Source organism: Camelus ferus, chromosome 16 (genome assembly GCF_009834535.1).
Source record: "Camelus ferus isolate YT-003-E chromosome 16, BCGSAC_Cfer_1.0, whole genome shotgun sequence".
NCBI classification, from domain to species: Eukaryota; Metazoa; Chordata; class Mammalia; order Artiodactyla; family Camelidae; genus Camelus; species Camelus ferus.
The window spans coordinates 24,661,743-24,689,291 of record NC_045711.1 but is presented as its reverse complement, the minus strand read 5'-3'; the positions used below and the strand labels follow the sequence as shown (position 1 = coordinate 24,689,291).

At 59.0% G+C, this 27,549-nt stretch overlaps 1 protein-coding gene and 1 non-coding gene across 10 annotated transcripts; one reads left to right on the top strand and one right to left on the bottom strand.

The window, feature by feature from the left end:
• Positions 1-13: 13 nt before the first annotated feature.
• ITGB4 (integrin subunit beta 4) lies at positions 14-27,498 on the top strand. 9 transcript variants are annotated; one of them, XM_032456817.1, is made up of 42 exons: positions 14-32; positions 3,630-3,718; positions 4,704-4,786; positions 5,000-5,101; positions 5,258-5,462; positions 5,890-5,986; positions 6,153-6,324; positions 7,421-7,684; positions 7,988-8,077; positions 8,376-8,498; positions 8,942-9,106; positions 9,295-9,371; positions 9,755-9,957; positions 11,563-11,666; positions 11,787-11,885; positions 12,052-12,181; positions 12,678-12,800; positions 12,898-13,004; positions 13,754-13,787; positions 13,959-14,150; positions 14,409-14,512; positions 14,816-14,874; positions 15,006-15,029; positions 16,004-16,152; positions 16,235-16,414; positions 17,083-17,231; positions 19,332-19,536; positions 20,352-20,509; positions 20,858-21,038; positions 21,139-21,276; positions 22,212-22,394; positions 22,483-22,614; positions 23,814-24,002; positions 24,437-24,673; positions 24,825-24,983; positions 25,220-25,285; positions 25,411-25,560; positions 26,121-26,309; positions 26,389-26,544; positions 26,626-26,790; positions 26,871-26,981; positions 27,082-27,498. In XM_032456817.1, the coding sequence occupies exons 2-42, from the start codon at positions 3,640-3,642 to the stop codon at positions 27,219-27,221; spliced, it is 5,673 nt and encodes a 1,890-aa protein (XP_032312708.1). In that variant the 5' UTR covers positions 14-32; positions 3,630-3,639; the 3' UTR covers positions 27,222-27,498. The 9 variants fall into 9 exon arrangements, with proteins under 9 accessions (XP_032312708.1, XP_032312706.1, XP_032312707.1 ...); XM_032456815.1 differs by lacking the exon at positions 14-32 and adding an exon at positions 409-948; XM_032456816.1 differs by lacking the exon at positions 14-32 and adding an exon at positions 1,161-1,178.
• Positions 6,969-7,040, bottom strand: TRNAT-AGU. The gene has a single exon. It is a non-coding gene; the product is annotated as a tRNA-Thr (tRNA).
• Positions 27,499-27,549: the final 51 nt, after the last annotated feature.

The following is a 27,549-nucleotide window of genomic DNA, read 5'->3' as shown; positions in this document are numbered from 1 at the left end:
GCTGTAACAACTCAAGTGCCTCCTCCAATCAGGTGGGTGCTGCCTCTTGATGGGTATTATTTACACTTTAATGAGGTTTAAGTAGCTTGCCTGAAAACCTTCTCAAGGAACCAGTCCTTGCTTAGATCTCCCTCTGGACACACGTGCGTGCGTTGGGCGGTGGGAGAGGCCGGGAAGACCCAGTGAAGGCCGACCTGGCTGGGGGCAAGCACTGGGCTCACGCAGGCGCAGGAAGGAGGGAGGCGGTACGCTCACTCATTGCCGTCCGGTGGTCGGTCAGGGGCCCTAGATGGCTCCCGAAGGCAGTGGCAATGGCTCACGGCCCAGGGACTGGGGGAGAGAGGGCGGAGGTCCAAGATGGGACCTAAAAGGCCACCCCGGCACCCGAGTGAGTCTGGAGCCTGAGGGAAGTGGCGGGGGAGGCGCCGCTCCCGGGGCTGGACGCGAGCGAGGGGGGTGGCTCCTCCCCTGGCCCGGCCGCCGTGTGTCGGGGCGCGGGGCCGGGCGCCGCGGGAGCCGGAGCCTTTTCCGGGGGGCGGGCCTGGCGGCCGCGGCACTAAACTCCTGCCCCGACAGGTGCGCGCCGCGCGCAGGAATGCGGCGGGCCTGACTCACCAGCGCCTCCTTCCTACCTGCCGCCCGCCCCATAAAGCGGTCCCCTCCCCGCCGCCGCCCGCCCTCCCTGCAGCCCGTCCTCCGGACGGTCCCGGCTCGCCCGCGCGCTACAGCCCGAGCCGCCGAGCGGAGCCCAGCGCGGGGAGGGCGCGAGTCCGCGCCAGGGTAGGTCCAGCCTCGGAGCGCGGCTGGCAGGACGCGGGAGGGCAGTCGTGGGGTCGCCGACCGCACCCCGCCGTCCCTCCAGTGCCCCGGGCCGCCAGAGCTTGGCGCCCATTCTGGGACCTCCGAGGGAAGAAGAAAGTGCGCATCCCAGCCTGGGTAGCTGCGCAGGTGAGCTGATTGATGGGCCGGTTGGCTTTTGTTTCCTCCCCTCCCTCTTCCCTCCCTGAAGGCTGACTGCCCGGCCCCGCTAACCCTGCTGCCCAGGGCAGGTGCCCAGCCTGCCAGGGTGTGTCCAGGGGACCGCTGGAGGCAAAGGGACAGGCAGAGCTGGAGAAGGCTCTTGGCTTTCAGACCTCTGGGCTGGAGGAGGGCAGCCGGGAAAGAGGCCTGGGCGTTGGGTGAGTGTGGGAGAAGTGGGCAGAGGCCTGGGGGTGGCTGGCAGGCCTACTGGGCGGGCCACTCTGGGATTCACAAAGAAAGTGGGGGGAGCAGCCACCTAGAGGCAGAGGCCCTCCCTGTTTAACTATGGTGACACAGCTCATCTGGGGTCTGGGGAGTCCCTGACTCTCCACTTCTCCCAAAGTGGGGTGGGGGGAGGGAGGGAGAGGGCTCTAGATTGCTCCGGAGGGCAGCGGCTGGACTCCACCCCTTCCTTATGGCCTTGCCACACCCTGAGCCCGAGGATGGACACGGTTATTGCCCCCTCGGACAGAGCTGGAAGTGAAGTATGAGAATGTATATGCTGGGGGCAGAGGAGGGAGAGGAGGGCAGTAGAGACAGCGGGGAAGGGGTGCCTGTCTTATTGGCTTTGATTTCTTTGGGTGATATGGCAGCAGAGGAGCCAGGAGATGGGAAAACAGGAGGGGAGAGAGCTGTGGAGGGCAGGAGAGGATGTGCTAAGCTGGGGTCCCATGGGGTGGGAGGGAGGGTGGGTATGGGGAGACCTCTGAGCCTAAATTCATGTGGGTCACAACATGTGTCCGCTGTGCCTGGAAGGCCTGGGTGTGCTGCTATGTGACAACATTCAGTGGCAGTCACATACTTTCGGGACCAAGCTGGTACCTAAAAAGGCCCCGCAGCCTGGGGGTACCCAGAGTGGCCTAGAGAGAACGTGTCTCCAGGGCTCTGCCCAGCCTATCCTGGCCACATCTTCCAATAAGCCCACAGTCCTGTCATGTGAGATCTTCTTGTTTTTAACATCAACAACTACTTGTAAAACTTTTAAAGCACAAGTTGCGTTAAAGAAAACACCCCCAAATTCATAACTGACTAGCCCCATCACTGCCATTTTACAGCCTCTGAGTATAATGCAAAGGTTAAATGTGGGGGGAGGTTTCTGGACTGCCTGGGTCTCATCTGGAAAGTGGGGGTAAATCCGTCATCCTCCTCTTGGCTTCCTGTCCAGATTAAAAGGCAATTGTGTACATGGAGTGCTGGGCCTGTGCCCACTGTGTGCCCAGCCTGTGGGCATGGAGGGTGAGTAAGAGCTGGGCTCGGCCCTGCAGTGCCTGTACCTGCGTGTGTAATGGTGCCCCAGGGAAGCCTGAGATTGCAGTCTGTATTGTGTAGTGTGTGGGTGTGGTGCCTATGCCCCAAGGCTGCAGGAAAGTCATTTTCCCCAAGAAGTCCCTCCTCGGCTGGCTCAGGGCTCCCTTACCCCAGGCCCCTCTTAGAGGCTGGCCCCTCCCCAGCTGGCTGTGCCTCTGGATGTGTTGAAGCTGCTCGTGGCTCCTGGGGGCCGCCTGCCTTGGAGGGAGGGAGGTAATGCCTTCATGCAGCCCCCGTGGGTATCCCCAGCAGTATGGGGGCCTCAGCCTCCCAGACCCTGGGGCTGTCCATGCCCCACAAGCCAAGGACTGAGCAAGGATCCAAGGACGGAGGGCCAGTAGGCACAGTGTAGTTTTGGGCCACTGGGGGACTGGCTGTAGAGAAAGAAGCCAGGGTCCTAACCCTTTCCCTGACAGGCCTGCTGCTCTGGCCAGCCCCGTCTCTTCAGCAGGCTGCCCATCTTTTACAGGGCCTCAGGGATGCCGGTGCCTGACCCAAAGGTTACTAATGAGTTGAGCTGAGATGGTTTAATAGTGAACCAAAGGCAGATGGGTCTCCTGAGGTGACTGGCACAGAGTGTGTGTGTGTGTGTGTGTGGCAGGAGGGGCCTGTAATCTAGCTCAGGGCTAACTTTAGGAAGGGTGGTCTGCTCAGGGGCCCTGAAAACTCTGGGGCAGGAAGAGGTGTAGGGTAAGGCCAGGGACCCCTCCTCTGATGGGCCAGGCAGCCATCGCAGAACTTAGCTGAGTGCAGCAAGCAGCCTACCCCCTCCCCAGGCTCCAGAGATTGGGAGGGGCCCCCTCCTCCTGGCTGCACCCCCTAACCAAGGGGCAAGTGGGCCAGGACACAGTAGGGCAAGAAGGGGAAGGTAGAGTTGGGGCCTCCTAGGGTGGTCCTATGCCTGCCGAGCCCGACCCAGACCACCAGGGTCTGAAAGGCAAAGGCAGAATAAGCCCTGTTCTGCCCTCAGGGAGGTCAGCACAGAGACCTGGCACTGGAATGAACTCAGAGCCCAGAGTCTTCAGTAGGAGAGGATGGCGGCCTCCCTGGGCAGGGTGCCTGCCTGCAGGGCATCTGGCCACTCCAGGGAATTCCAGGGAAGGGGGAGTGGAAAAGAGGAGTCAGGAGCCCTGGGCCCTGCCACTCACAGGCTGAGTGGCCTTGGAACATCACTGAAATTCTCAGAGCCTCAGTTTCCACACCTGTGCAATGGGAGTGGTGGAGCTCTGACAGGGACCCAATGAGCTGATGCTCTGAGCAGGGCTGTCGGATGTCATATGTCAATTGTTGCTGTTATACAGGAGGAAGAGGATGGCAGGGCTGCATTCCAGCCCGTGGACCAGGCTGCTGCTGGCAGCCCTGCTGAGCCTCAGTGTCCCCGGGGCCATGGGTGAGTCGAGCACGTCCCTGCAGCACCCCTCTTGGTGAGGACTCAACTTTCAAGGCACTGCACTCACCTGGAGGACCTCTAACCAGGTGTCGTGCCCAGACACTCACTTGGCTATTCAACAAACCGCCCTCAAGGGCTGGGGAGCAATGAGCCTGAGCCACGTGGCCCAAGAACACCCAGGGGAGGAGACTTGGTCCACTCAGAGAACGGAGGCACTTGCAAGATGTGCTGAGGCTTCAAAAGTCGAGCTGAAAAGTTATATAGGAATTTGGAAGAGAGAAAGAAAGGTGATCATCACCTGCTCTCTGAGTGTCTGCAGTTGGCAAAGGGCTGAACCTGGCTTCTACTGATGAAATTTTGCCTGTCACTGGAGGCCATGCTGATAGCTTGAAACAGACCAGGGTGGGAACATTTACACCATGGAACTTGGCAAATGCTGCAAGTCAAGGCTTCCCCTACCTCATGAAGCCATTGCTAAATATTGCAGCACACCGTTGCCAGGAGAGCACCTACAAGTGCACGTAACAGGTCCTTACTGTGATTTTTGACTGAACAAAACCAAAGGGAATCCCAGCCTTTGGGGAAACTGGAGTTTTACCTCATTCATTTACTAATGACTTACTGTGTACAGGGCTTGGGCTAGACACTGGGGACACAGTGATACACCAGACAGACAGAATCCCTTTTACCTTGGAGGAGTGGGTGAGGGGGACGGTTAGGGCATCCCTGCCAGCAAATGGGCCAGCGCGTTCGTCTCAGCCCCCACCATCCTTCCCTCCAGACTTGAGTGGACAGTCCAGGTGTGAGACCTGGCTCTGCTGGTTTTTGGCTGTGCTACTGCGCTGACCATATACCCTCTGGCCTCCATTTCGTCCTCTGTAAATCGGGAGAGAATCCCCACCTCCTTCAAATCAGGATGCACATGGGAAGGGCTTGGCCACGGGTGAGGTCCACCTCAGTGGGTCTGCCCATCTCTGCTCCCCAGCAAACCGCTGCAAGAAAGCCCAGGTGAAGAGCTGCACCGAGTGCATCCGCGTGGACAAGGACTGTGCCTACTGCGCCGACGAGGTGAGCTGCTGCCACCACCTCCCTAACCCGCACGCCCCACCCCTTGGTTCTGGCCAAGTCCACACTTGCCACACCCTCAGCCCAGCCTCAAGCCAGGTGGGCGTGGGAGAACAGGCAATGGTCAGGAGAATCAGGGCGAATAAATCCAGGGTCAGGGTCAGGGTCAGCTGAGGGATAGGCACTGTCCCCCTGACCCCATCTCCTTCCGGCCAGATGTTCAAGGAACGGCGCTGTAACACCCACGCAGAGCTGCTGGCTGCGGGCTGCCGGCAGGAGAGCGTGGTGGTCATGGAGAGCAGCTTTGAGATCACAGAGGTGCCTGGAGTCGGGGGCGGTGTCCAGGGAGGTTGGGCCCTCCAAGCTCAAAACTGGCCATTTATGAGGGTCCACATTGTCCCCTGGTTGGACTAAGAGTTCCCCATTAGGTCTGGAGAGAATCTCCAGCTGGCTGTTCCCCTCCCCCGGATGCAGGAAACCCTGATCGACACCACCCTACGACGCAGCCAGGTGTCCCCCCAGGGGCTGCGGGTGCGGCTGCGGCCCGGCGAGGAGCAACACTTTGAGCTGCAGGTGTTCGAGCCCCTGGAGAGCCCCATGGACCTGTATATTCTCATGGACTTCTCCAACTCCATGTCTGACGATCTGGACAACCTCAAGAAGATGGGGCAGGATCTGGGTACGGTGTGGAAGACAGAGGGGCAGGGCAGGAGAGAGTAGCCTCACCCAGCTGACGGGGCACCTGCTCAGGAGGCCAGGGTTCAGGATAGCTGAACCCACTCCTTAAGGAAGGACAGGACATCTGAGAGTCCCTGGTCCTAACATGAGGGCACCAGCTGCCGTGAGGCTGAGCTTAAGCCCCAGCTCCGCAGACAGCTGGTCCAGTTCCCGGCCACCCCGCTCTAGCTTGCCCTGTGCATGGCTCTGGGTCCCCCAAGCCCTCGTTCCCTCATCTGTAATTAGGGACAAGAGCTATTGTGCACGTGAACTGATGTCCAACATGCAAAGTGTTGACAATAGGTGATTCTTCCTCCTTCCCGAGCCCACCCCCCGCCCCCTGTGTCGATGTGGGTCTCAGCTGCCCCCTCTTTCCTGTTGATGCCCAGCCCAGGTCCTGAGGCAGCTCACCAGTGACTACACTATTGGATTTGGCAAGTTTGTGGACAAAGTCAGCGTCCCTCAGACGGACATGAGGCCTGAGAAGTGAGTGACCAAGCGGGCAGGGGTTTGTCCACGTCACCCACCTCCTCTCTACTTGGGCACTTAAGTCTTTGGGTTGAAATGGGCTGAGGAGGCGGTTCCCAGAGAGGGTGGGCACAGGGGTGCGTGCGTCTGCTCCCCTGACTCTCTCCTTCCCATCTCTGCCCAGGCTGAAGGAGCCCTGGCCCAACAGTGACCCCCCCTTCTCCTTCAAGAATGTCATCAGCCTGACAGAGGATGTGGAGGAGTTCCGAAGTAAGCTGAAGGAAGAGCGGATCTCGGGCAACCTGGACGCCCCCGAAGGAGGTTTCGATGCCATCTTGCAGACGGCCGTGTGCACCGTGAGTGCAGGGAGGGTCCTGCCGGCCTGGACCAGGGCTTTGCTTTTTTATACGAGGGCACGAGCTGCCCACTGGCCTGCTCGGGTGCCAGGCTGAGTGCTCCACGCCCTAAGACAAGCTCAGACCCTCTGAGGGGCCCTCAGTTACAATCCAACTTCAGACGTCTCCAGGCCTGAGCAGTAAGTCTGATTTTGTATTGGCCAGCAAGACAGACATGGCTCTTAGGACTCTGGAATCTTCAGTGTCCTGAAGCCAGCCTCCCACCCAGTCTCCCTGCTAATACCAGTCTCCAGCTGTACTGGAAGAGGCCACTTCTTTTTATATGCACATCAATTTTTTCATTTTGAAAATGATGCATTCCTCTTACAGACAATTTGGAAAACAAAGAACAGAAATTGCCCATAATTTCACCGTCATCAGCCAGCCAGTCACTTGGTTTCCTGCCAGCATAGTTTTGTCCCTTTTCCTTATTTTTTTATAGTTGGAATCAGTGTATGTATAGTGCTAAAACCTACCTTTTTTCACCTAATGCTATCATAAATGTTTTCTTCTGTAATACACGGTTTTCAAAATCACCCCATATATTTCTCTAATAAATTGTCATGCACTGCTGTGCCTATTTAAAAAAAAAAATTTTTTTTTAATGGAGGCACTGGGGATTGAACCCAGGACCTTGTGCATACTAAGCACACACCCTGCCACTGAGCTATACCCACCCCACTGCTGTACCTATTTTAACCGACCTTTTTCACCGAACATGCGTGGTGTACATTTTTCTGTGCAGTCGAGAGGTTCTCGCAGAGTGGTTAAGACCCTGTGGGGACAGCTGGAGGAAATTGGCTCACATCTTTCAGGGTGCCCACTGTGGGCACAGCCCCTGCATCTGTTTCCTGTTCCCCATCGCTGGTTTCTCTTGTTCACCGTCATCACTCACATGCTGTCACCTGCGTCGTTCCTGGAGGTGGCACGCTGTTAATCCTGTGTCCTGCCTGAGCCCCATGTTGGGACGTACTTCCGCCGTGACTATGCACGACACTACGATGCGTGTCCTCAGCAGGCAGCCAGCTTGACCGGCAGCCCCTCCTTCTGCCCCCAGGGGGACATCGGCTGGCGCCCCGACAGCACCCACTTGCTGGTGTTCTCCACCGAGTCAGCCTTCCACTACGAGGCTGACGGGGCCAACGTGCTGGCCGGCATCATGAAGCGCAACGACGAGGAGTGCCACCTGGACGCCACGGGCACCTACACCCAGTACAGGGCGCAGGACTACCCGTCGGTGCCCACCCTGGTGCGCCTGCTCGGCCAGCACAACATCATCCCCATCTTCGCCGTCACCAACTACTCCTACAGCTACTACGAGGTGTGGGGGCTGGGGCTGCGCTGGGGAGAGGGTGTGGGGTGGGCAGTGGTTCATGGACCTTCTCAGATACCCATCCTCCCTCCCTCCCTTCCTCCCTTCCCAAAACTAAGAGTGGGCCCTGGTGGGAAAAGAAGATCGTGTGCTCACCCCCCACCTGACTCCCTGGTAGGTGGGAGCTACAAGCAGGCTCCAGGCCTTAGCTTCCCCATCTGCAAAGTGGGTTAACCCCAAAGCTGTTGTCTGGATTCAGAGAGATGACACTTGTCAGAGGCTGAGCTCTGGGCCTGGCATTCTCTCCTGCAGAAGCTGTCCTCGTATTTCCCTGTCTCCTCACTGGGGGTGCTGCAGGAGGACTCGTCCAACATCGTGGAGCTGCTGCAGGATGCCTTCAATGTGAGGGGCCGTGCGGGCTCCGCAGTCTGAGTCCTACTGGGGCGGGGCTGGAGAGAAAGATGAAAGGTGGAGGATGTCTCCAGCCACAGCTGAGAAATAGGATGGGGGAAGGAAGGGTCCCCTGCGGTCCCTGAGGAGCCCACCTGGGTCTGGCCCCAGGCTCTGCTGCCTTGAGCCCCAACCAGCCCAATCCTCCAGGCAGATGGGAGCGCAGCATGGCCAGGGTGGGTGCCCCCCAGCTCCCCCAGGTGGCTGCGCCCCAGTTCCCCCAGGTGGCTGATTGCCCATCCTCTTTTAGCGCATTCGCTCCAACCTGGACATCCGGGCCCTAGAAAGCCCCCGAGGCCTGCGGACAGAGGTCACCTCCAAGATGTTTCAGAAGACGGACACTGGGTCCTTTCTCATCCGGCGGGGGGAGGTGGTATGTCTCCATCAGGGTCCCAGGGGAGGGGAGGGTGGGCACTGGGCCCTGCGGGGTGGGGTCTGCCTGAACAGAGGTCCCAGGCATTACCTCCGGAGTCAGACAGATCTGGGTTTGAAGCCCCTTGGGTCAGCCCCTTGGGTGAGCGCGACACCTTCCTTGGCTTGTCCTCATCTGCACGGTGGAAATTAACCAGCACAGAGCTCAGAGGTGCTCAGTTGAGTGACTGAGCCGAAGGCGGTGGTCCTTGTTAAAGTTGGTGCTGCTGTTACGGTGACCGTGCCTGGAAAGAGCAAGTTGGCAGCCCTGAGCAAGTGTCCGCAAGGAGCTGGGGGTCAGGGCCCAGGCATATTCTTGAAGCTTGAGCACCAAGAGCCTTCAGGCACAACTGCTCCCTGGTCGTCTGACTGGGCCTGCCTTAGCTGACAGTGGGGTCCCTGCAGGGCACATACCAAGTGCAGCTGCGGGCTATCGAGGACTTGGACGGGACCCATGTGTGCCAGCTGCCAGAAGCGGACCAGAAGGGCAACATCCATCTGAAACCCTCCTTCTCCAATGGCCTCAGGATGGACGTGGACATCATTTGTGACCTGTGTGCCTGTGAGCTGGTATGACGCAGCCCTACCAGGTGGGAAGGAGGGAGAGGCTGAGCCAACCGCCCTGGGGCCCTGAATAATGAAGCTGAGCCTCCTGTGGCCACATCTCCCTTTCAGGGTGCCCTGAGGGGCAGTGACAGCAGAGGCCTCCAGTGTCCCTTGCCCCCTCCCCCATCCCGCCCTCCACAATTTCATTCCAGCAAAAAGAGGAACAATCACCTCGCTGCAGCTCCCACGGGGACTTCATGTGCGGACAGTGTGTGTGCAACGAGGGCTGGTGAGTGTGTGGGGGGCGAAGCTGGCACCCAGGGTGCCAGCAGCTCCCAGAGAAGGGGCTGGGCCCCTGCAAGGCCCTGATGGGGGACACACCATGTGGGCCGGCTGAGCGGGAGGCAACTGGTCATAGGAGGGGCTAAGAAAGGGGCCTGTCAAGTTGGCAGGCGGATCCAGTTCAAAGCACTTGGAAATACTCAGGTATATGGGATATCTGTAGAAAGACATGTAGGAATCAGGACAGTGGTGGCCAGCAGCCACTGCTCTCTGCATGACCTGGACCCACGAGGGCCCTCTCCGAGCCTCAGTCTCCTCATCTGTAAAACGGGATGGTGAAAACCCAGCCCTCCTGCTGGACCGTGGGGAAGTGACTGGCTCCTCTCGCAGGAGCGGCAAGACCTGTAACTGCCGCACCGGCTCCCTGAGCGACCTGGAGCCCTGCCTGCGGGAGGGCGAGGACAAGCCATGCTCGGGGCGGGGCGAGTGCCAGTGCGGGCACTGCGTGTGCTACGGCGAAGGCCGCTACGAGGGTCCGTTCTGCGAGTACGACAACTTCCAGTGCCCCCGCACCTCCGGCTTCCTCTGCAACGGTGAGCGGTTGGCCAGGCTGGGGGTTGCAGGGCAGCAGGGGCGGCCTGGGTGCCCAGCCCCTGCCCTGTCCCACTGGCTCTGCCTTGAGAACCCAAGTCAGGAGAGCCACCCCAGGAGTCAGAATCCACACATTCAGGCCCAGCCCTCCTCCAGATTCCCTGAGTGCCTCCCCTCAGTCCAGCCCCAACCTGAACCTCTCTCCCTCTTTACAAACTTAATGCACAAGGCCCCTGGCAGCATGACATTCCCCGTGTGTTTAAGACTCCAGCTCCCTCCTGTCAGTGCCCGCCCCTTTCTCCACTCTCCCACCTCACTAGGGTGGGTACCACCCAGCTCAGCCCTCAGTGACGGGTGGTATATGGCGTGGTGATCTTGCCTCTCTCAGAAGATGCTGCATTTCTAGCAGGTGGGGCCTGGAGTAACACATTCTTTGTAGTCCCCCCAGGACCTAACATTGTGGGGCCCAGGCTGTGGGCACACAGGCTGGCCAGGGCTTCCAGAGCTGGGCAAGGGTCACAGAACCCAGATAGGGGCCACATGGGAGGGTTAAATGCTTGAATGCAGGAGAATGAATGAAAATCCACTCATCAAGTACTTATTAAACCCCAACTGTATACTGGGGGTCAAGCCACTGCTTTTCTACCCTTTCCTTTGTGTTTGCATTTGTCTGCCATTTCTTCTCTTCAACTGTCCATCCCAGAGTGTGCTCAGAGAAATGAAAGGAGAAGCCAGGATGTCTGGAGAAAGACAGACATTTGGCACAGGCAGAGCTGTGAGAGAGGAGGGGAGGGCTGTTGGGAAGGAGGCAGGGCCAGAGTGTGAGGGGTTTGGGTTCCAGTCCATGGTGGGTCCAATTCCTGTCTGGTCCAAACTTTTTCTGATGGGCCAGGCATTAAACATTTTCAGCTTGGTGATCTCTATTGTCTCTTTCACAACTTCTCAGCTCTGCCATCATAGCAGAAAGCAGCCGTAGACAATACATAGGCAAATAATTGTGGCTGTGTTCTAATGACACCTTTGCAAAAGCAGATGCTGAGCCAGATTTGGCCTGCAGGGCATAGTTAATCAACTCTTCTTCTAGTAAGGATATTGGAATTTATCATTTGGGCAAAAGGGAGTCATTGAAGGTGTTAATTTCATTTTCTAATTCTTTGTATATTACCCTTATGTCTAGCCGCCTTGCTAAACTCACTTATGAAATTTAACAGTTTATCTGTAGATGCTTCTTGATATTTTGTGATGTGTTTCTGATACTTGCAGATAATGACAGTGTTACTTCTTGCTTTTCAATACTTATATGTTTTGTTTCTTTTTCTTACCTTATTGAATTGGCCAGGACTCATTAGAGGTTCTTAAACAGGGGAGCCACTTAATTGGATCTGTGCTCTGGGATAATCACTCTGGCTGCAGAGTGGAGGGCAGAAGAGTGGAATGGAGCAGGAGAGAGAAAAGGAAGGAGGTTCCAAAAAAGTGAGGAAGAGATGACTCTGCCCCTGGTTGGAGACATCCTAGCTCCCAAGGCAGCAGCTACAGGCCCTCCCTAGCAGGTGGGCAGCCTGAACCACAGGTGTGAATGTGCCTCTTTTCTCCCCTCCTCTCTGCAGATCGGGGACGCTGCTCCATGGGCCAGTGTGAGTGTGAGCCTGGCTGGACAGGGTTGAGCTGTGACTGTCCTCTCAGTAATGCCACCTGCATCGATAGCAACGGGGTAGGCCTGGGCATGAAGCAGGCAGTGTGGGGTGGCAGAGGGGGTCCCAGTCAGGACCACCCTCCCTCTCAGGCAGGGATGGGGGCACAGCTGGCTCACTGGTGCCTCCTCTTGCCTCAGGGTATCTGTAACGGGCGAGGCTACTGTGAGTGTGGCCGCTGCCACTGCAACCAACAGTCGCTGTACACAGACACCACCTGCGAGATCAACTACTCAGCGGTGAGGCCAGATTCACTGGGTGTGGGCATGGGGACCCTGGGCACAGGGCAGGGCGGACAGGAGGGGCTGAGCCTATGCCATAGGAGTTGGCCGAGCGAGTGAGGTTGCAGGAGCGGGCCTGGCAGGGGATGCCCAGCACAGTGCCTGTCTGCCCCTCCCCACCCAGATCCGCCTGGGCCTCTGTGAGGACCTGCGCTCCTGCGTGCAGTGCCAGGCGTGGGGCACCGGTGAGAAGAAGGGGCGCACGTGTAAGGAGTGCAGCTTCAAGGTCAAGATGGTGGATGAGCTTAAGAAAGGTATGGGGCAGGGAAGGAGGACTAGGCAGGGGGCATCCAGTAGGGTGGGGGTGTCACTCATCTGGGCAGGGCGATAGAGCTGGGCAGGGGGCACATCTGGGTAGGGACCAAAGAGTCTGGGGAAGGGGCATCTGGCTTGGGTAGTGGGCAAATAGCTGGGCAGGGCTGTGAGCACAGCAAAGGCACATAACTAGGCCATGGGAGCATATGGCCTCCTCTCCTCTAGGTCAGAAAAATATTCTAGAAGCCCAGTTTCTGAGTGATGCCCAGCACAGGCACAGATTTGCAGCCTTTGATGCTCTTGAGCAGGGCAGCCCCCCCCCATCCCTCTGCCCAGTTTGCCGGAAACTCACGTTCTTCCCCAGGGAGGTGTCTCCCATCCGGTGATGGGTGGGGTGGGCCCCCGAGCAGGGCCGTGGTGAGAAGTGGCCCTCACCAGGCCCTGAGGTGCGCTGGGGTGGGACTGGGGAGCCCTGCTGACCATCTGTGGGTACAGCGGAGGAGGTGGTGGAATACTGCTCCTTCCGGGACGAGGATGACGACTGTACCTACAGTTACACCGTGGAGGGTGACGGCGCCCCCGGGCCCAACAGCACCGTCCTGGTGCAGAGGAGGAAGGGTGAGCTGGCGGGCCGGCCTCGGGGATGTGGGTAGCCTGTCAGACCCCAGTGGGGGGAGTGGGCACTGCCTCCTTCCTCCTCCTTCTTCCTCCCTAGACTGTCCTCCCGGCACCTTCTGGTGGCTCATCCCCCTGCTCATCTTCCTCCTGCTGCTCCTGGCACTGCTGCTGCTGCTCTGCTGGAAGTACTGTGCCTGCTGCAAGGTGGGGGCTTCCCCAGGGTCCCCACCCTCCAGGGTCCCCATCTCCCACCAGAGTCCTTGTAGGTGGCAGAGGCCAGGTAAAAACCACGTGTTTCACCCTCCCCACCCTGGCCCCTTGCCTCTGCCAATCATCAGTGGCTGGATACCTGGGAGCACCTGCCCTGGGGTCAACCACATGCAAATGGCTGTAAGAGCCAACAAGGAAGGAAGGGTCCTGCCCCCACCCGGAGCGGACAGTCTCACTGGGAAGGAAAGACAAGAGACAGGAAAGCTTGGAGCAGGGCACAGCATGGAATCCTGAATTATAGGAAACAGAGGCAACGCTCATAGTAACCCCCAGTGTTGGGGATATGAGTGTGTGATACATTTGAGAAAGTGGTTTCTTCTCTGCAGGACTTCTCAGAGCCTTTGATCTAGTTGTATGCAGGATGAACCTATAAGAGAGGCATGGGGAACAAATTCAGTGCTTCCCACATGACTTTGCTCACAAAACCTTCACTTTACAGAGCATGTGGCAGGACCAGGGTCCTACAGCACAGAATTTGGGAACCCTCTGCCCCCTTAACCCTCTGGACCCTCCCTGTGTGCCCCACACCTAGATCCCTGCAAGTGCCTGGGTATCCTAGTGTCTGGGGCAGGCACTGTTGCCCGCTCTGGACCATTGGTGTGGGTGGGAAGTGGTGGCTGGAGGGGTTTACCTGGGCGGAGGCGGCTGTCTCAGCTCCCGTCTCTACCCACCTTCTCTTCTAGGCCTGCCTGGCCCTTCTCCCTTGCTGCAACCGAGGTACGGCCCCGGCATCGGCGGGGGTGGTGGGGCTTCTCTCTCCTCCAGATGGGGTGGAGGGGAAGTGGAGGCCAGCCTGCAACAGAGGCGGGAGGCCCTGGGTCCCACTTGAAGGGGTGTGGTGGGGAAGGGTCTAGGGAGGGGCCCCATGCTGAGTATCCTGTCCTGTAGGTCACATGGTGGGTTTCAAGGAAGACCACTACATGCTGCGGGAGAACCTGATGGCCTCGGACCACCTGGACACGCCCATGCTGCGCAGCGGGAACCTCAAGGGGCGGGACACGGTCCGCTGGAAGATCACCAACAACGTGCAGCGGCCTGGCTTTGCCTCGCATGCCGCCAGCATCAACCCCACGGAGCTGGGTGAGGGCCAGGGCTCGGCACCACGGCTCTGGGAGCTGCCTTTGGGGCCCAGAGCATGCTGACCGCTATTCCCGGGTCTGGGGTCACATCATTGCTGTCTTCTCTGGGTGTTGGGTGGAGGCACTGGCCTGGTCACCTCCTACCCTTCCTGATGGTGCTGCAGGCTTCAGGTGCCCCTCACCCTAGCATGGCTCCTGGAGGGGATTTCTGCAGTGCCACGTGCAGGGGCTGACCAGCCCCATCCCTGCCTGCCCATAGTGCCCTATGGGCTGTCCCTGCGCCTTGCCCGCCTTTGCACTGAGAACCTGCTGAAGCCTGACACCCGAGAATGTGACCAGCTGCGCCAGGAGGTGGAAGAGAATGTAAGGGCCAAAGGAGCCAATCCTGGGCCACTGGCATCTTTGGGCTGGGTGTGAGTCAGGTGGCAGGAAAGCAGAGGGAACCTGGATTCTTCTGGGCAGGAAAGAGGGGCTTCCTTGGACATATGCCTGGCCTGGGATCGTCCTGGGATCTGCTCCCTGTGAATGCTTCCAGAAGGGTAGAGGCAGTGTGCATGCCTGTGACCACGCCCCGAGCCAAGCCTGCCAGGTCCTCTGGGCCTGGATGGCTCTGGGTGGAGAGGCTCCTCCGGGGCCCGAGCCTCACAGCCCTCCCTTGCCTGGCAGCTGAACGAGGTGTACAGACAAATCACAGGCGTGCACAAGCTCCAGCAGACCAAGTTCCGGTGGGTCCTGGGTGCCCGGGATGGGGTAGGGGAGCTGCCCACATAGCCGGCTGTGGGGGGTTTCCCTCAAGCAGATTGTGCCTCCACCCCAGGGACCATTGGGCTCATGGTCCCCACTTTGTCACCCACAGGCAGCAGCCCAACGCCGGGAAAAAGTAAGTGGAAGACACAGGTGGGGCGGCGCTAGGTGCCTGCCTTCTCTGCCCCCTGCCTCATCTCCATGTCCATCTCCATCCCATAGGAAGGTGGGGCTGTTTGTGTCAGTCCTCGGGTAGGACCCTCATGGGCCAAATAGCAACGCGAAGCCCTCACCAAGATCCAGCCCCTGTTCTAGAGTAGGCGAACCGCGGGGAACCAAGTGGACCCGGGCCCTGCCCCCATACTGCGGACAGGCCCCAACCAAGTGCCAGGGATAGCCCAGCCCCCAGCCCCAGCCCTCCTCCACGGCCAAAGGCCCTGACCCCAGAGGCCCCACTGGGTGCCGAGAAGGTGGTCCAGCGGGTCACACGCCTCTTTCCCAGTTCCTACCCCAAGTCCTGGCCCCTCAGGGGAAGAGTCAGGGCATAGGGGCTCAACGCAGAGGGGACAGGACAGAATACAGCTCTCACTGAGCACATCACCCATCAACAAGAGCCATTTAGACGAGCACTCTGAGTGCCTCCAGTGGGCCAGGCCTCGTCCTATGGGCTGTGTGTGTGTGGTTATCTTATCCACCTCTCTCATCAGCCGGGTGAGGTAGGTACCGTTGCTGTTCCCATTTATGGTTGTGGAAACTGAGGACCAGAGAGGCTAAGTAATGCCCCAAGTTCCCTAGCTATGAAGATCTAGAGCCAGGATTTGAACCCAGGCCGTCTGGTTGCAGGGTCTACACCCTTAGCATCTTTGCATCACCAGCCCTTCACCCAGTGAGGTGGGCAGGGGTAGCAGCCTCATTTCACAGAGGAGGACACTAAGGCTTCAGGGTGAGGTGGTGGGGCCAGAGTGGGCCTCCAGGACTGCCTGGTTCTAAAGACTGCTTTTTGCTGCCTGGAATCTTGTCCCCAGATGGGAAGAGGACAGGGAGGAGGGGCGGGTGGGACTAGGGCCATCCTCCTGGCCCGCCTGACACCTCCCCACCTGACTCCCCCAGGCAGGATCACACCATTGTGGACACGGTGCTGACGGCACCCCGCTCAGCCAAGCAGGCTCTGCTGAAGCTGACAGAGAAGCATGTGGAGCAGGGGGCCTTCCATGAGCTCAAGGTGGCCCCCGGCTACTACACCCTCACTGCAGACCAGGGTAGGTGTGAGGGCTCCCTGCCACCTCCCATCCCCATGCGGCCCCCTGACCCCCATCTGAATGCTCCCCAACACCCGCGCAGACGCCCGGGGCATGGTGGAGTTCCAGGAGCGTGTGGAGCTGGTGGACGTGCGGGTGCCTCTCTTCATCCGGCCAGAGGACGACGATGAGAAGCAGCTGCTGGTGGAGGCCATCGACGTGCCTGTGGGCACTGCCACCCTCGGCCGCCGCCTGGTGAACATCACCATCATCAAGGAGCAAGGTCGGTCAGGGTTGGGGAGCAGGGGGCAGAAAGGGGGCTCCGGGGCCCCTTGTTCCTCCGGGCAGCCCAGTGGAAGTGGGACCCAGCCGTGTGGCCTAGGCAAGTCACTGAACCTCTGAGGCTTGGTTTCCCCATCTGTAAAATGGGTTTCTGGCTCTTGTGAGGGATGTGTGGCTGAACCTCTCTGCACAGTGCCTGGTAGGAAGCTCTCAGTGTGGGGAGTTCTCTTAGGATCACAGAGGGTGCTGTGTCCTCCTGGAGCCGTCCCACAGCACCCCCCCAAGCTCTTCTCTCCCTATGGCCTTTAAATTTAGGAGATTGAGCGAGTCTCCCTAGGATGCCAGGACATCAGAGCAGGAAGGGAATGGACCCCAGGACTTAGTCCTGCTCTGCCCCAGCCCTCAGTCTCAGGACCTCATCTCTGGTCTTGCTCCTGCCTGGCCTTTCTCTGCCCTGACCCTTCCAGTATGTCAGTTGGACACTGTTCCAGCCTCCTCAGGTTTTTCTGGAAGACTTTTCCACCCCCTTTTTCTGCCGTTCCCAGAGAGCGCTGGGAAGAGGGGTGACAAGCAGACTCCTGGAGTCTGGGCCGGGTTGGGCCAGAGGGAGGGTGGGAGCTGAGAAGGGACTGAGGCCAGGATCCCTGACCGATGCCTGGCTCCTTGCAGCCAGCGGGATCGTGTCCTTTGAGCAGCCCGAGTACTTGGTCAGCGGCGGGGAGCACGTGGCCCGCATCCCCGTGGTCCGGCGCATCCAGGACAATGGCAAGTCCCAGGTCTCCTACCGCACACAGGACAACACAGCGCAGGGCAACCGGGTAAGGCTCCGCTACGGGGTCATGGGCGCATCCCAGGGGCCTAGTGGGGCAGAACATGGCAGCTGCCTGAGTCCCTGGATGCTGGTGGTGGCCTGGCTGGCCTCCCAGGGACATGTCCACCCACTCCTGCCACCCAGGTCACCAAAAGTGCCTGCGGTGCCTTGGGTGAGGCCCCATCATGTCCAGACCATCCGTGTCCCCCTTCCAACAACCCAGGATCCACCAGGACAGCCAGGCCCTTCACAGAGAAATAGACTCCCCTGTCTACTCTAGTCCAGGAACTTCGGGCGTCGTGATGTGGGATCGAAGTACCCATGTCCCCGGGCAGAATCCCCAAGGGCTGTCACTCCTGGGTCCAGACCGCAGGAGCAGCCCTTCAGGGCAGGGAAGGCCAGGTGGTGGGCCAGCGTTTCCTTATCGCTGAGCCCCAGTCCCAGGGAGCAGCCAGATACAGGTGCTGGACATGCTTGGCTTGGCTTACAGATTTGTTTTTCTGCATTTATTATCAACATTTATTTTTGGGTTTTTTTTTTTAGTATTTTTTTTTTTAAACGGCAGTGCTGGGGATTGAACCAAGGACCTCATGCATGCTAAGCACTCACTCTTCACCTGAGCTACACCCACCTTACTGCTCCAATGCTCCCAATAAAACTTCCAAAGAGGAATTTGTATGTCCATAACGTTCACTGAATATATCATACTATAGAGATCCTGGCTATCCTGTTACGCTTTTATAAGGATGCTTTGGTATTGAACTAGTTTTAAAAACATTTTTATTATTTCCCAACTTTTTAATTTGAAAAAACTTCAAGCCTACAGAAAAATGGAAAGACTGATAAAAGTTAACACCTGTCTACCCTTCACACAGATTCACCCATTGCTACTAGTTGCTTGCTCTCTCTCTCCTTCTATGCAATTGTCTGCATGCATGCATGTATATACACATCCATGTATCTGTAGACCTGTGTCCTTAACTGCAGTGAGAGAGGGGGAGAGAATTGTGCTATGTTTACTTTTGTTTGCTGAACTATTCAAAGTAAGTTGTAGACTTCATGTAGACCCTAAACAGGCACCTGCTAACAAGGTCATTCTACATAATAACTATGACATAATTACCAAACTTAAGAAATGTCACATTGTCCTCGTAACTAATAATTGGTCTATATTCAGATCTCCCACATTCACATGTTCCAGTAATGTCCTTCATAGCCTCCCCCCTCAATCCAGGAACCACTGAAGAGTCTAGTGCACTTGTCATGTGTCTTTAGGCTCCTTTAAAATAATTCCTCAGCTTTGTCTTTTGTGCCTTTGACGTTTTTGAAGTGTCCCCCCAGGTCAGTGGTCTTGCAGGCGACTCCTGCTTTTCCTACAGTTGCTCTCTCACTGTCTGGGTTTTGTAGCCTTTGAGTTAGTTTGTCCTCTGCCCAGCAGCCCTGGCTAGCGGTGCCTGGAATTGAATGTTAGCTTGAAGCGCCACCTAGTGGTGTCATGTGAGAAGGGTTTCCCACACACACACCCTGGTTGCAGTTGGTCTAGTGCCCACAGGTACACACTCATTCCAGGATGCTCAAGAAAGCTCTGGGGCATTGAAAAAAGAAAATTGGAGCTGGTGGGAGTGCCCCACCCAGGAGGCAGGGCTGGGGGCCGGCAGGATCCCAGACTTCAGAGCCACAGGGTAGGGAATAGTTCTTCCCTCCCTGGTTGGGGTCTGCAAGTCTTAGCTCCTTGGGCTGAGTGCCTGCCTGTGTGCGACCCTCCGTATCTACATCCTGTCTCTCTCTCTCTGTGCCTTGGTTCAAATCCCAGATCCACCACAACTGTCTGTGTTAACTTGGACAGGATTTTTCACCTGTTTGCCTCTGTTTGCTCACCTGTGAAATGGGGACAATATCTCTACCTCACACTGCCATGAGGATTAAATTAGCTAATATTTGTAAAGTGCTTGATGTACAAGAGGTGCTGTGTAAACGTGAGCCATTTTGTGTTCCTGTGGGATGGTCTGTGTGAGGGTCTCTGCAGTATCTGTGAGACTGGGGGGGAGCATGTGGCCACAACTCATCCCCCAGTCCTGAGCTGACCTGGACCCCTTCCCACTCCCAGGACTACATACCCGCAGAGGGTGAGCTGCTATTCCAACCTGGGGAGACCAAGAAGGAGCTGCACGTGAAGCTCCTGGAGCTGCAGGAGATGGACTCCCTCCTGCGAGGCCGCCAGACCCGCCGCTTCTACATCCAACTCAGCAATCCCAAGTTCGGGGCCCGCCTGGGCCAGCCCCAGTCAGCCACTGTCATCATTGGAAACCGAGGTGGGCAAAGCCTGGAGTCAGCTTAAGCAGGCAGGGCTGGGGGCCTCTTGACTAAGGCTGACAGCCTTAGCAAGTAAAAATACTGGACACTCAGTTAAATTTGAATCTCAGATCAATAATGCCCATGTTAGTAGTATAAGTACGTCCATGCACTATTTGGGATATACTTATCCTTAAAAACTATTTGTTGTTTCTCAGAAATTCCAGTTTAACTAGGCATCCTGAATTTGTCTGGCAATCCTACTCTCAGTCAGAGAGGCTGGGGTCACGTGGCACCAGCCTGCTGCTGGCCGTGAATCCCACTGTTAGGCCTTAGCCCTTTGACTTCAGCCTGAGTTCCAGCTAAAATGCAGGTGTTCCCAGAATGGGTGAAACAGTTCTTATGGGTCCTTAGCCTCTGGTACGGTTGTGTCTGGGAGCCCACCCGGAGAGGAGATTTGCAGGGAGATGGGAGGGGGAGGAGGATTCTTGGGGTAGGGGAGGGAGGAAGGGGGTGGGGCGGAGCAAATGTTTTCACTTGGGACGTTCCCATGGCTGCCAAGGGAGAAGGAGGGGCAAACTCCCTCCTCCTTCTCATCCCTCCATAGACCCACCCGGGCCCTCCACCGAGTTTGGCAAGATGCCCTGTGCCTCACCAATGGGGACACTAGCCTGCTAGTCACCCCCTTTGGCAGGTCTCAGTTGAGCGCTGTGGGAGAGGGAGTCTTGGTATTTAACTGGGCTTCTGGCGCCCCCTGGTGGTGAAGGTGGGTTCCTGCCGCCTCAAAGCAGGGGCCTTTGAGCTGGCTGCCCCGCCCTGGCTTGACTCACTACAGACGAACTGGACCTGAACTTCATGAGCCAGACCCTGTCATCACCCCCTCCCCCTCGGGGTGAACTGGGTGCCCCCCAGAACCCCAATGCCAAGGCCACTGGGTCCCGGAAGATCCACTTCAACTGGCTGCCCCCTCCTGGCAAGCCGACAGGGTACAGGGTAAGGTGAAGTGATGATGGAGGGGGTAGGGAGGTCTGGCACCCACTGGGAAGTTGGGCTGCTGGAGGCCAGAGGGCCCTTGTGGGACAGGAGAGGGTATGCTTGGTCTCAGTGGGCCTAGCATGAGTGGATGGGGGACCCCATCTGTGCCAAGGGGAGGGAAGACCAGTTCCTGGAATGTGGCCCCACCAGCCCGGAGACACCCCTGCTCTGCTCAGTCCTGCTGTGTGAACCTGGCAGGTCACTGAACACATCAGTGTCTGTGTACAAAAGGGACAATGAGAGCAGGGGTCAGTGGAGGGATAATTGGCCCCGGCTCTCCACTGACCAGTCCCACCCTGGGAGCAGGTGAAATACTGGATCCAGGGTGATTCAGAGTCCGAAGCCCACCTGCTCGACAGCAAGGTGCCCTCGGTGGAGCTCACCAACCTCTACCCGTACTGTGACTACGAGATGAAGGTGTGTGCCTACGGGGCACAGGGCGAGGGTCCCTACAGCTCCCTGGTGTCCTGCCGCACCCACCAGGAAGGTGAGGCCTTCTGACCCCAGCTCCCCTGAAGCCAGCGCGCCCAGCCCTACCCCCACCGCCGCTGCTGACAGCTCTCTTCCTGCACCCACCCCCCACCCAGTACCCAGTGAGCCCGGGCGTCTGGCCTTCAATGTCGTCTCCTCCACCGTGACCCAGCTGAGCTGGGCTGAGCCAGCCGAGACTAATGGCGAGATCACAGCCTATGAGGTCTGCTACGGCCTGGTCAACGAGGACAATCGTAAGGACCTGGATCTCTCCTTCTGTCCCCAGGGGTGGCAGCTGTGGAAGGAGAGGGGGCAGAGGGTGGGAGGGAGGTCACGGTGTCCAGGATCAGTGGAATAGCCCCATATGCCTGGTTGCCGGAGACATCCTTAGGTTTGTGGTCAGGTTTGAGTTGCATTCTCAAGCCAAGCCCAGGAGCCCCCAGAGCAGGTGGCGATGGAAGGCCTGAGATTATGTGTGTTATGGGGTTACCTGCCCGTCCAGGTAACTAGAGTGGCTCAATTTTACACCTTTCTCTTAGGACTCAGAGCAGCCTGGGGTCCCTTCCTCCTCTCTCCCAGGGCTGTGTGTCCACCCTTCTAAGTGTTGGGGAGGAGAGCTGCTTCCTCTCTGCTCTCTGCTAAGGGACACCCAGTGGCCCTCTTGTGTAACCTCCATTCTGCCTTGGTGCCCTTAGCTCCCACAAGCCTCAGCCTGTCCTCAGGTGCAGGTTCAGGCCTGCCTCTCTTCTCCCGTCCTGGCCCATGTGACCATGGACAGCTGCGGCGGGTGTCTGAATGTCTCCAGCTTTGATTCCTCAACAGAGCATTTGGGGTTTTGTTGTGGACAGGGAGGCCCGGGTGGTAAGGGCGCCCTCACCTCTGGAGTCAGCCTGGACACAGGACCCTTAACCAATTGGTAGAGGTGACCGTGGGGTCAACTTGAGTCTCGTCTGTCTCTGACACTTAGTGATGAGCCCTGTGGAGATTTGGTGGGACACTTCTCTGAGCCAGCCGTGTCCAGGTTCTCAGGGCTTGGCATGCACCTGGGGTTAAGTAGCTGCTTGCTCTCGGCCTCCTTCCCCAAACCTTCTGGGTATAGGTGAGAGGCTGTGCAGTGGTCCTGCTGCATCAGAGGCAGGGACCAGGCCAGAACCTTGAGAACCCCTCTGAAGCACTCTCCCTGCCCCAGGACCCATCGGGCCCATGAAGAAGGTGCTGGTGGACGGCCCCAAGAGGCGGACACTGCTCATTGAGAACTTGCGGGAGTCACAGCCATACCGCTACACGGTCAAGGCTCGCAACGGGGCAGGCTGGGGGCCTGAGCGGGAGGCCATCATCAACCTGGCCACCCAGCCCAAGCGGCCCATGTCCAGTGAGTGGTGGGCGGGGAGGCACAGGGCAGACAGGGGAGGACAGGAGGCCGAGGCTGGGGCCCTGGCTCACCCACTCCCACCCTGCAGTCCCCATCATCCCGGACATCCCCATCGTGGACGCCCAGAGTGGGGAAGACTACGAAAGCTTCCTCATGTACAGTGATGATGTGCTCCGCTCCCCGGCCAGCAGCCAGAGGCCCAGCGTCTCTGATGACACTGGTGAGTGAGCCTGGGATTCCTGCAAGGAAGGTGGGAGTCCTGGGTAATGGGTGGGGCTGTCACTGGTGTCCAGAGAGAGCAAAGGAGTCAGTGACCACTGGGCATGAAGATCTAGACTAAAAGTCCCCTCTCAGGCCCAGACAAGTATCTGCAAAGCTGACAACTTGGCAGGCACCGTGCTGCTCTGGGTACAGAGGGGACAGAGCTGATGTGGCCCCATTAAGCATGTGCATGTCCGTGTGTGGGACAGGCAGACAGACACGTGCTTGGGAGCAGATGCACACAAGCTCGTGCACATGGGACGGGAAACACAGTTCTCAGACTGGAAGGCTCACCAGCTGTGCCCTGGAGTCAGGCCACTTCCCAGGGACACGGCTGTGAGGGAGGAGGCAGGCCAGGCCCAGGAGTCCCAGAGTAGCCACCTGACCAGTCTCACAGAGCAGTCTGTCTACACTGGTCCTGCTCCTCCTCCATCCTCGATTCCTGTACAGTGTCATCATGCAAAGAGCCCTCAACGGGGACTCTTGGGTCCTCAGTTTTAGCTCTGGCTTCACGGCAGGAATTCAGAGGAATCACTTACCCTCCCTGTGCCTGTTTTCTGATCTGTAAAATGAGATGCCAATCACATAGGAATGGAAGTCCTCCAGGATTTGAATTTTCTTCCATCCTTACCTATACCAGGCCTCCCGTGAACATACTGCTGCCTCCACCGGGCTGAACTTGGCTACAAGGAACCCAAGGCCAAGGGTCTTGAGGGTTTTTAGGGTCTGAGGTGAAAGCAGCTGATAGGAATCAGGTGCCCCAGCTCAGCTACACTGCACTCAGCTACCTGCGAAGCACTCTGGCTTCTGGAACTGTCCCTGAGAAGCAGGCAGGGAGAGATCACGCTCCATTATACAGATGGGAAACTGAGGCCCAGAGCAGGAGGACCTCACAGCTGGAGACAGAGCCAGGGCTCGGCTCCAGAGGGCCTTCCTCGCTGGCTGCAGCTCCCTGCCCTCGCTCATCTGGAGAGCTCTTCCACCTCATGGGCTGAGGGTCTCGCCTGCCTCTGGGCTCCCCCCACACACACCCGGATCCCAGAGAGCCGGAGGACAGGCTCACGTCGTCGCAGCGCCGCCAGCCTCCCCCCTGGGGCCCCTCCACACAGCCACCCGTGCCCACTGGCGGTGCCAACGCGGCCCTTCGTTGTTCCCAAGGCAGCGGCTGGAAGTTCGAGCCCCTGCTGGGGGAGGAGCTGGACCTGCGGCGCATCACGTGGCGGCTGCCCCCGGAGCTCATCCCGCGCCTCTCCGCCAGCAGCCGGGGCTCCTCCGACGCGGCCGAGCCACCCCGCGCGCCCCCGAATGACGGCACCGGGGGCGCGCGGGGCGCTGGCGGGGAGGGAGGTGACCGGCACGCCCCAACCCGCACCCGCCTAGGCTCACTCCTTTGCTGCGTCGGGGCCCCAGCTGGAGCCTGTGCAGCCAGGCTGTCCATGAACTGGGGGCAGACCCCAGAGCCAAGGGACCTCAGGGCAGGCATTTGGGCTCTCCCCAGGGCAGAGCTAACTGCGGGGGCAGTGAGTCCCCCAGCAGGGCTTAGCAGCGCTCAGACTATCCACAGTGGCATCCTGCCAGGCCAGAGGACCTGGGCTGTGGAAGCCTAGGAGGGCCCTTGGACTCCTCCAGGGACATGGGCCTTTGTTCCTGGTGGGCTGAGGGAGGCTGGTTGTATTTATGCCAAGGGCCCCAGAGAGTAGGTAATCCTGGGAATTCCCAGGGCCGCAGCCTGTCCCAAGGGACTCCGGGTCTGATCCAGCTGACCCTGCTCTCCCCTGCAGAGCACCTGGTGAATGGGCGGATGGACTTCGCCTTCCCGGGCAGTGCCAACTCCCTGCACAGGATGACCGTGAGCAACGCTGCCTACGGCACCCACCTGAGCCCGCATCTGCCCCACCGCGTGCTGAGCACATCCTCCACCCTCACTCGGGACTACCACTCACTGACCCGCACGGAACACTCGCACTCGACCACGCTGCCCAGGGACTATTCCACCCTCACCTCCCTCTCCTCCCAGAGTGAGTGCCTGCACGTAGCCAGCCTCTCCCACTGACCCGGCCTCTCTTCCAGCTCCTAAAGACTCGGGATATGGCCTGCTAGCCCTCTACTGCCCATCCTCCAACACACACACATTTCCCGTCCCCTCACTCTTGTTTTGTCCTGCCCTAGGCCTCCCTCCCATCTGGGAAGACGGGAGGAGCAGGCTTCCGCTGTCCTGGGCCCTGGGGTCCCGGAGTCGGGCTCAGATGAAGGGGTTCCCTCGCTCTGGGGACTCACGAGACTCTATAATCCTGGCTGGGCAGCCAGCAGCGCCCTCCTGGGGCCCAGGTAGTACAGGGTGGTCATCCTGTTTCCACAGCTGTCCTGCTCCATCTGTCACCCATCCACCCACCGCAGCCACTGCCCATGCCACCTTACCCTCCATTCCATCTACATCAGTGCTGGTGCCTAACGCAGCCTCCATCCTCATCCCAGGGGTGCCGGGCTGGGGCAGGAGAGGGGCGAGGCCAGCTGAGGAGGGTGGGGGACCAGCTGACTCACAGGCTCACCCTCTTTTGGCACAGGCAGGGCCCATACCCACTCTGAGGACATTCGGGAGGTGCTGGGTGGCCTGGACAGGGTGTTGCAGGGTGAGTGGGCCACCTGGCCAGCAAGCAGTCAGTGCAGTTACTACAGCTGAGGGAGGTCAGGGGTAGAACCAGGACTTCTGCCCAGACACCTCTGACACAGGCTGACTGTGGTCTCCTGTCTCCAGACTCCCGCTTGGCTGCAGGTGTGCCCAACACACCCACCCGCCTGGTGTTCTCAGCTCTGGGACCCACGTCTCTGAAAGTGAGCTGGCAGGAGCCGCAGTGCGATCGGGTGCTGCAGGGCTACAGCGTGGAGTACCAACTGCTGAACGGCGGTGAGGCACGGCTGCTGTTGGGCACTGCGGGTGCAGCCTGGCCCCATGCTGACACCCAGGGGCACCCGGCTGGCAGGAATCCACCCAAGTCCCTTGAACACTAATGTACACCCCCGCTTTCTGAAGGTCTCTCCCTCCCTTCCACGCCCCCCACTGCCCTTCATTGCCTTCCCTCTTCTGAGTCCTCATCCATCTCCCTGAGCCTCTCCAGATCATTCCCACTGCTAGGTTTCACCTAACAAGGCCTTGTCGGCTGAGGGCCCCAGGGCCTCTGCTGGCCTGAGGTGCCTTTCCAGGAAGCAGCACTTCTTTGAACAGACACACTTGTGGCAGCACGACCCAGGCCCATAAAGAACCCAAACACAGTTGGGATTTTAGGTTCTACTCATCCCTTGTATAGCGTACATCCTGACCAACCATGCCATACCACCTGTACCCGAACCACAGCTCATCCTGGAGGGGAGGGGTGACTAGGTCTGGGCAGCAGCTTAGGGAAGGGGCGAAAACAGGCCAGGGGTAGGAATAATGCTGTTGGGTGTCTGCCTCCACCCGCACCCCAGGTGAGCTGCATCGGCTCAGCATCCCCAGCCCCAGCCAGACTGCAGTGGTGGTGGAAGACCTTCTGCCCAACCACTCCTACGTGTTCCGCGTGCGGGCCCAGAGCCAGGAAGGCTGGGGCCCAGAGCGTGAGGGTGTCATCACCATCGAGTCACAGGTGCACCCGCAGAGTCCACTCTGCCCCCTGCCAGGTGAGCTGCCTCCTCTGCCCCGACAGGTGCCCCCACCCCACCTGCACACCCGCTGACACTCTTCCTCTGCTGCCCCCAGGCTCTGCCTTCACTCTGAGCACGCCCAGTGCCCCTGGCCCACTGGTGTTCACGGCCCTGAGCCCGGACTCACTGCAGTTGAGCTGGGAGCGGCCTCGCAGGCCTGATGGGGATATCCTCGGCTACCTGGTGACTTGTGAGATGGCCCACGGAGGAGGTGCTGCCCGCCTCAGGGTCAGGGGGCCAGGGAAGGGTTGGAGAGGGAGCCACAGAGGCTAAAGGCATCTTCCCTGCCCAGAGCCAGCCACCACGTTCCTAGTGGATGGTGACAGCCCCGAGAGCCGGCTGACTGTGCCGGGCCTCAGCGAGAACGTGCCCTACAAGTTCAAGGTCCAGGCCAAGACCACCCAAGGCTTCGGGCCGGAGCGTGAGGGTATCATCACCATCGAGTCCCAGGATGGAGGTAGGCTGCTACACCCCCACCCCACCCCCACCCCCACCTTCTCCTGGCACCATCCTGACTGCCCCCTCTGCCCACTCCAGGCCCCTGCCCGCAGCTGGGCAGCCACGCGGGGCCCTTCCAGCACCTGCTGCCGGGGGAGTACAGCACCATCACCAGCACCCACACCAGCACCGCCGAGCCCTTCCTGCTGGGTGAGCCGTGGGTGGGGCTCCTGGCTGTGCCGGGGAGCAGAGCTAACTGAGGAAGGGGGTGGGAAACAGGAAGGGTCCTTCAACACCTCTTCCCTTGCAGATGGACTGACCCTGGGGTCCCAGCACCTAGAAGCAACTGGCTCTCTCACCCGCCATGTGACTCAGGAGTTCGTGAGCCGGACACTGACCACCAGTGGAACCCTCAGCACCCAGGTGGACCAACAGTTCTTCCAGACCTGAGCTCCCCGCCCCCCTTCTCTCCTTGGCGCTGCCTCAGCTACACCATCCTTGGGCCCCCGGTGGCCCAGCCCACCCACATGCTGATTGCAGGGCTGGTGCCTCTGGCCACAGAGCAGGGGTATGTGTCCTCTGGGAGGCATGAAGTGGGCAGAGGTCCTGGAAGGCCCTTCTGGCTGCTCTCCTGCCCCAGACCCGAGCCCGTTTGTAACCAAAGAGCTGGAGCCAGCATGACAAGGACCCAGCTTCGTTCTGCACTTAATAAAAGATTTTGCTACCATTGGCTCTGTCCTGCCCATGCTTCTGGGGCCCACCCAGAGCAGAGGAGCAG

What these genes read in the sequence shown, in the direction of transcription:
- ITGB4 (XM_032456817.1), top strand. Translation starts at nt 3,640, where the DNA reads ATGGCAGGGCTGCATTCCAGCCCGTGGACCAGGCTGCTGCTGGCAGCC. An exon ending in TGTCATCATTGGAAACCGAG is followed by an intron (nt 19,537 to 20,351) that starts GTGGGCAAAGCC and finishes GACTCACTACAG; the next exon opens with ACGAACTGGACCTGAACTTC. An exon ending in TGAGATGGCCCACGGAGGAG is followed by an intron (nt 26,545 to 26,625) that starts GTGCTGCCCGCC and finishes TTCCCTGCCCAG; the next exon opens with AGCCAGCCACCACGTTCCTA.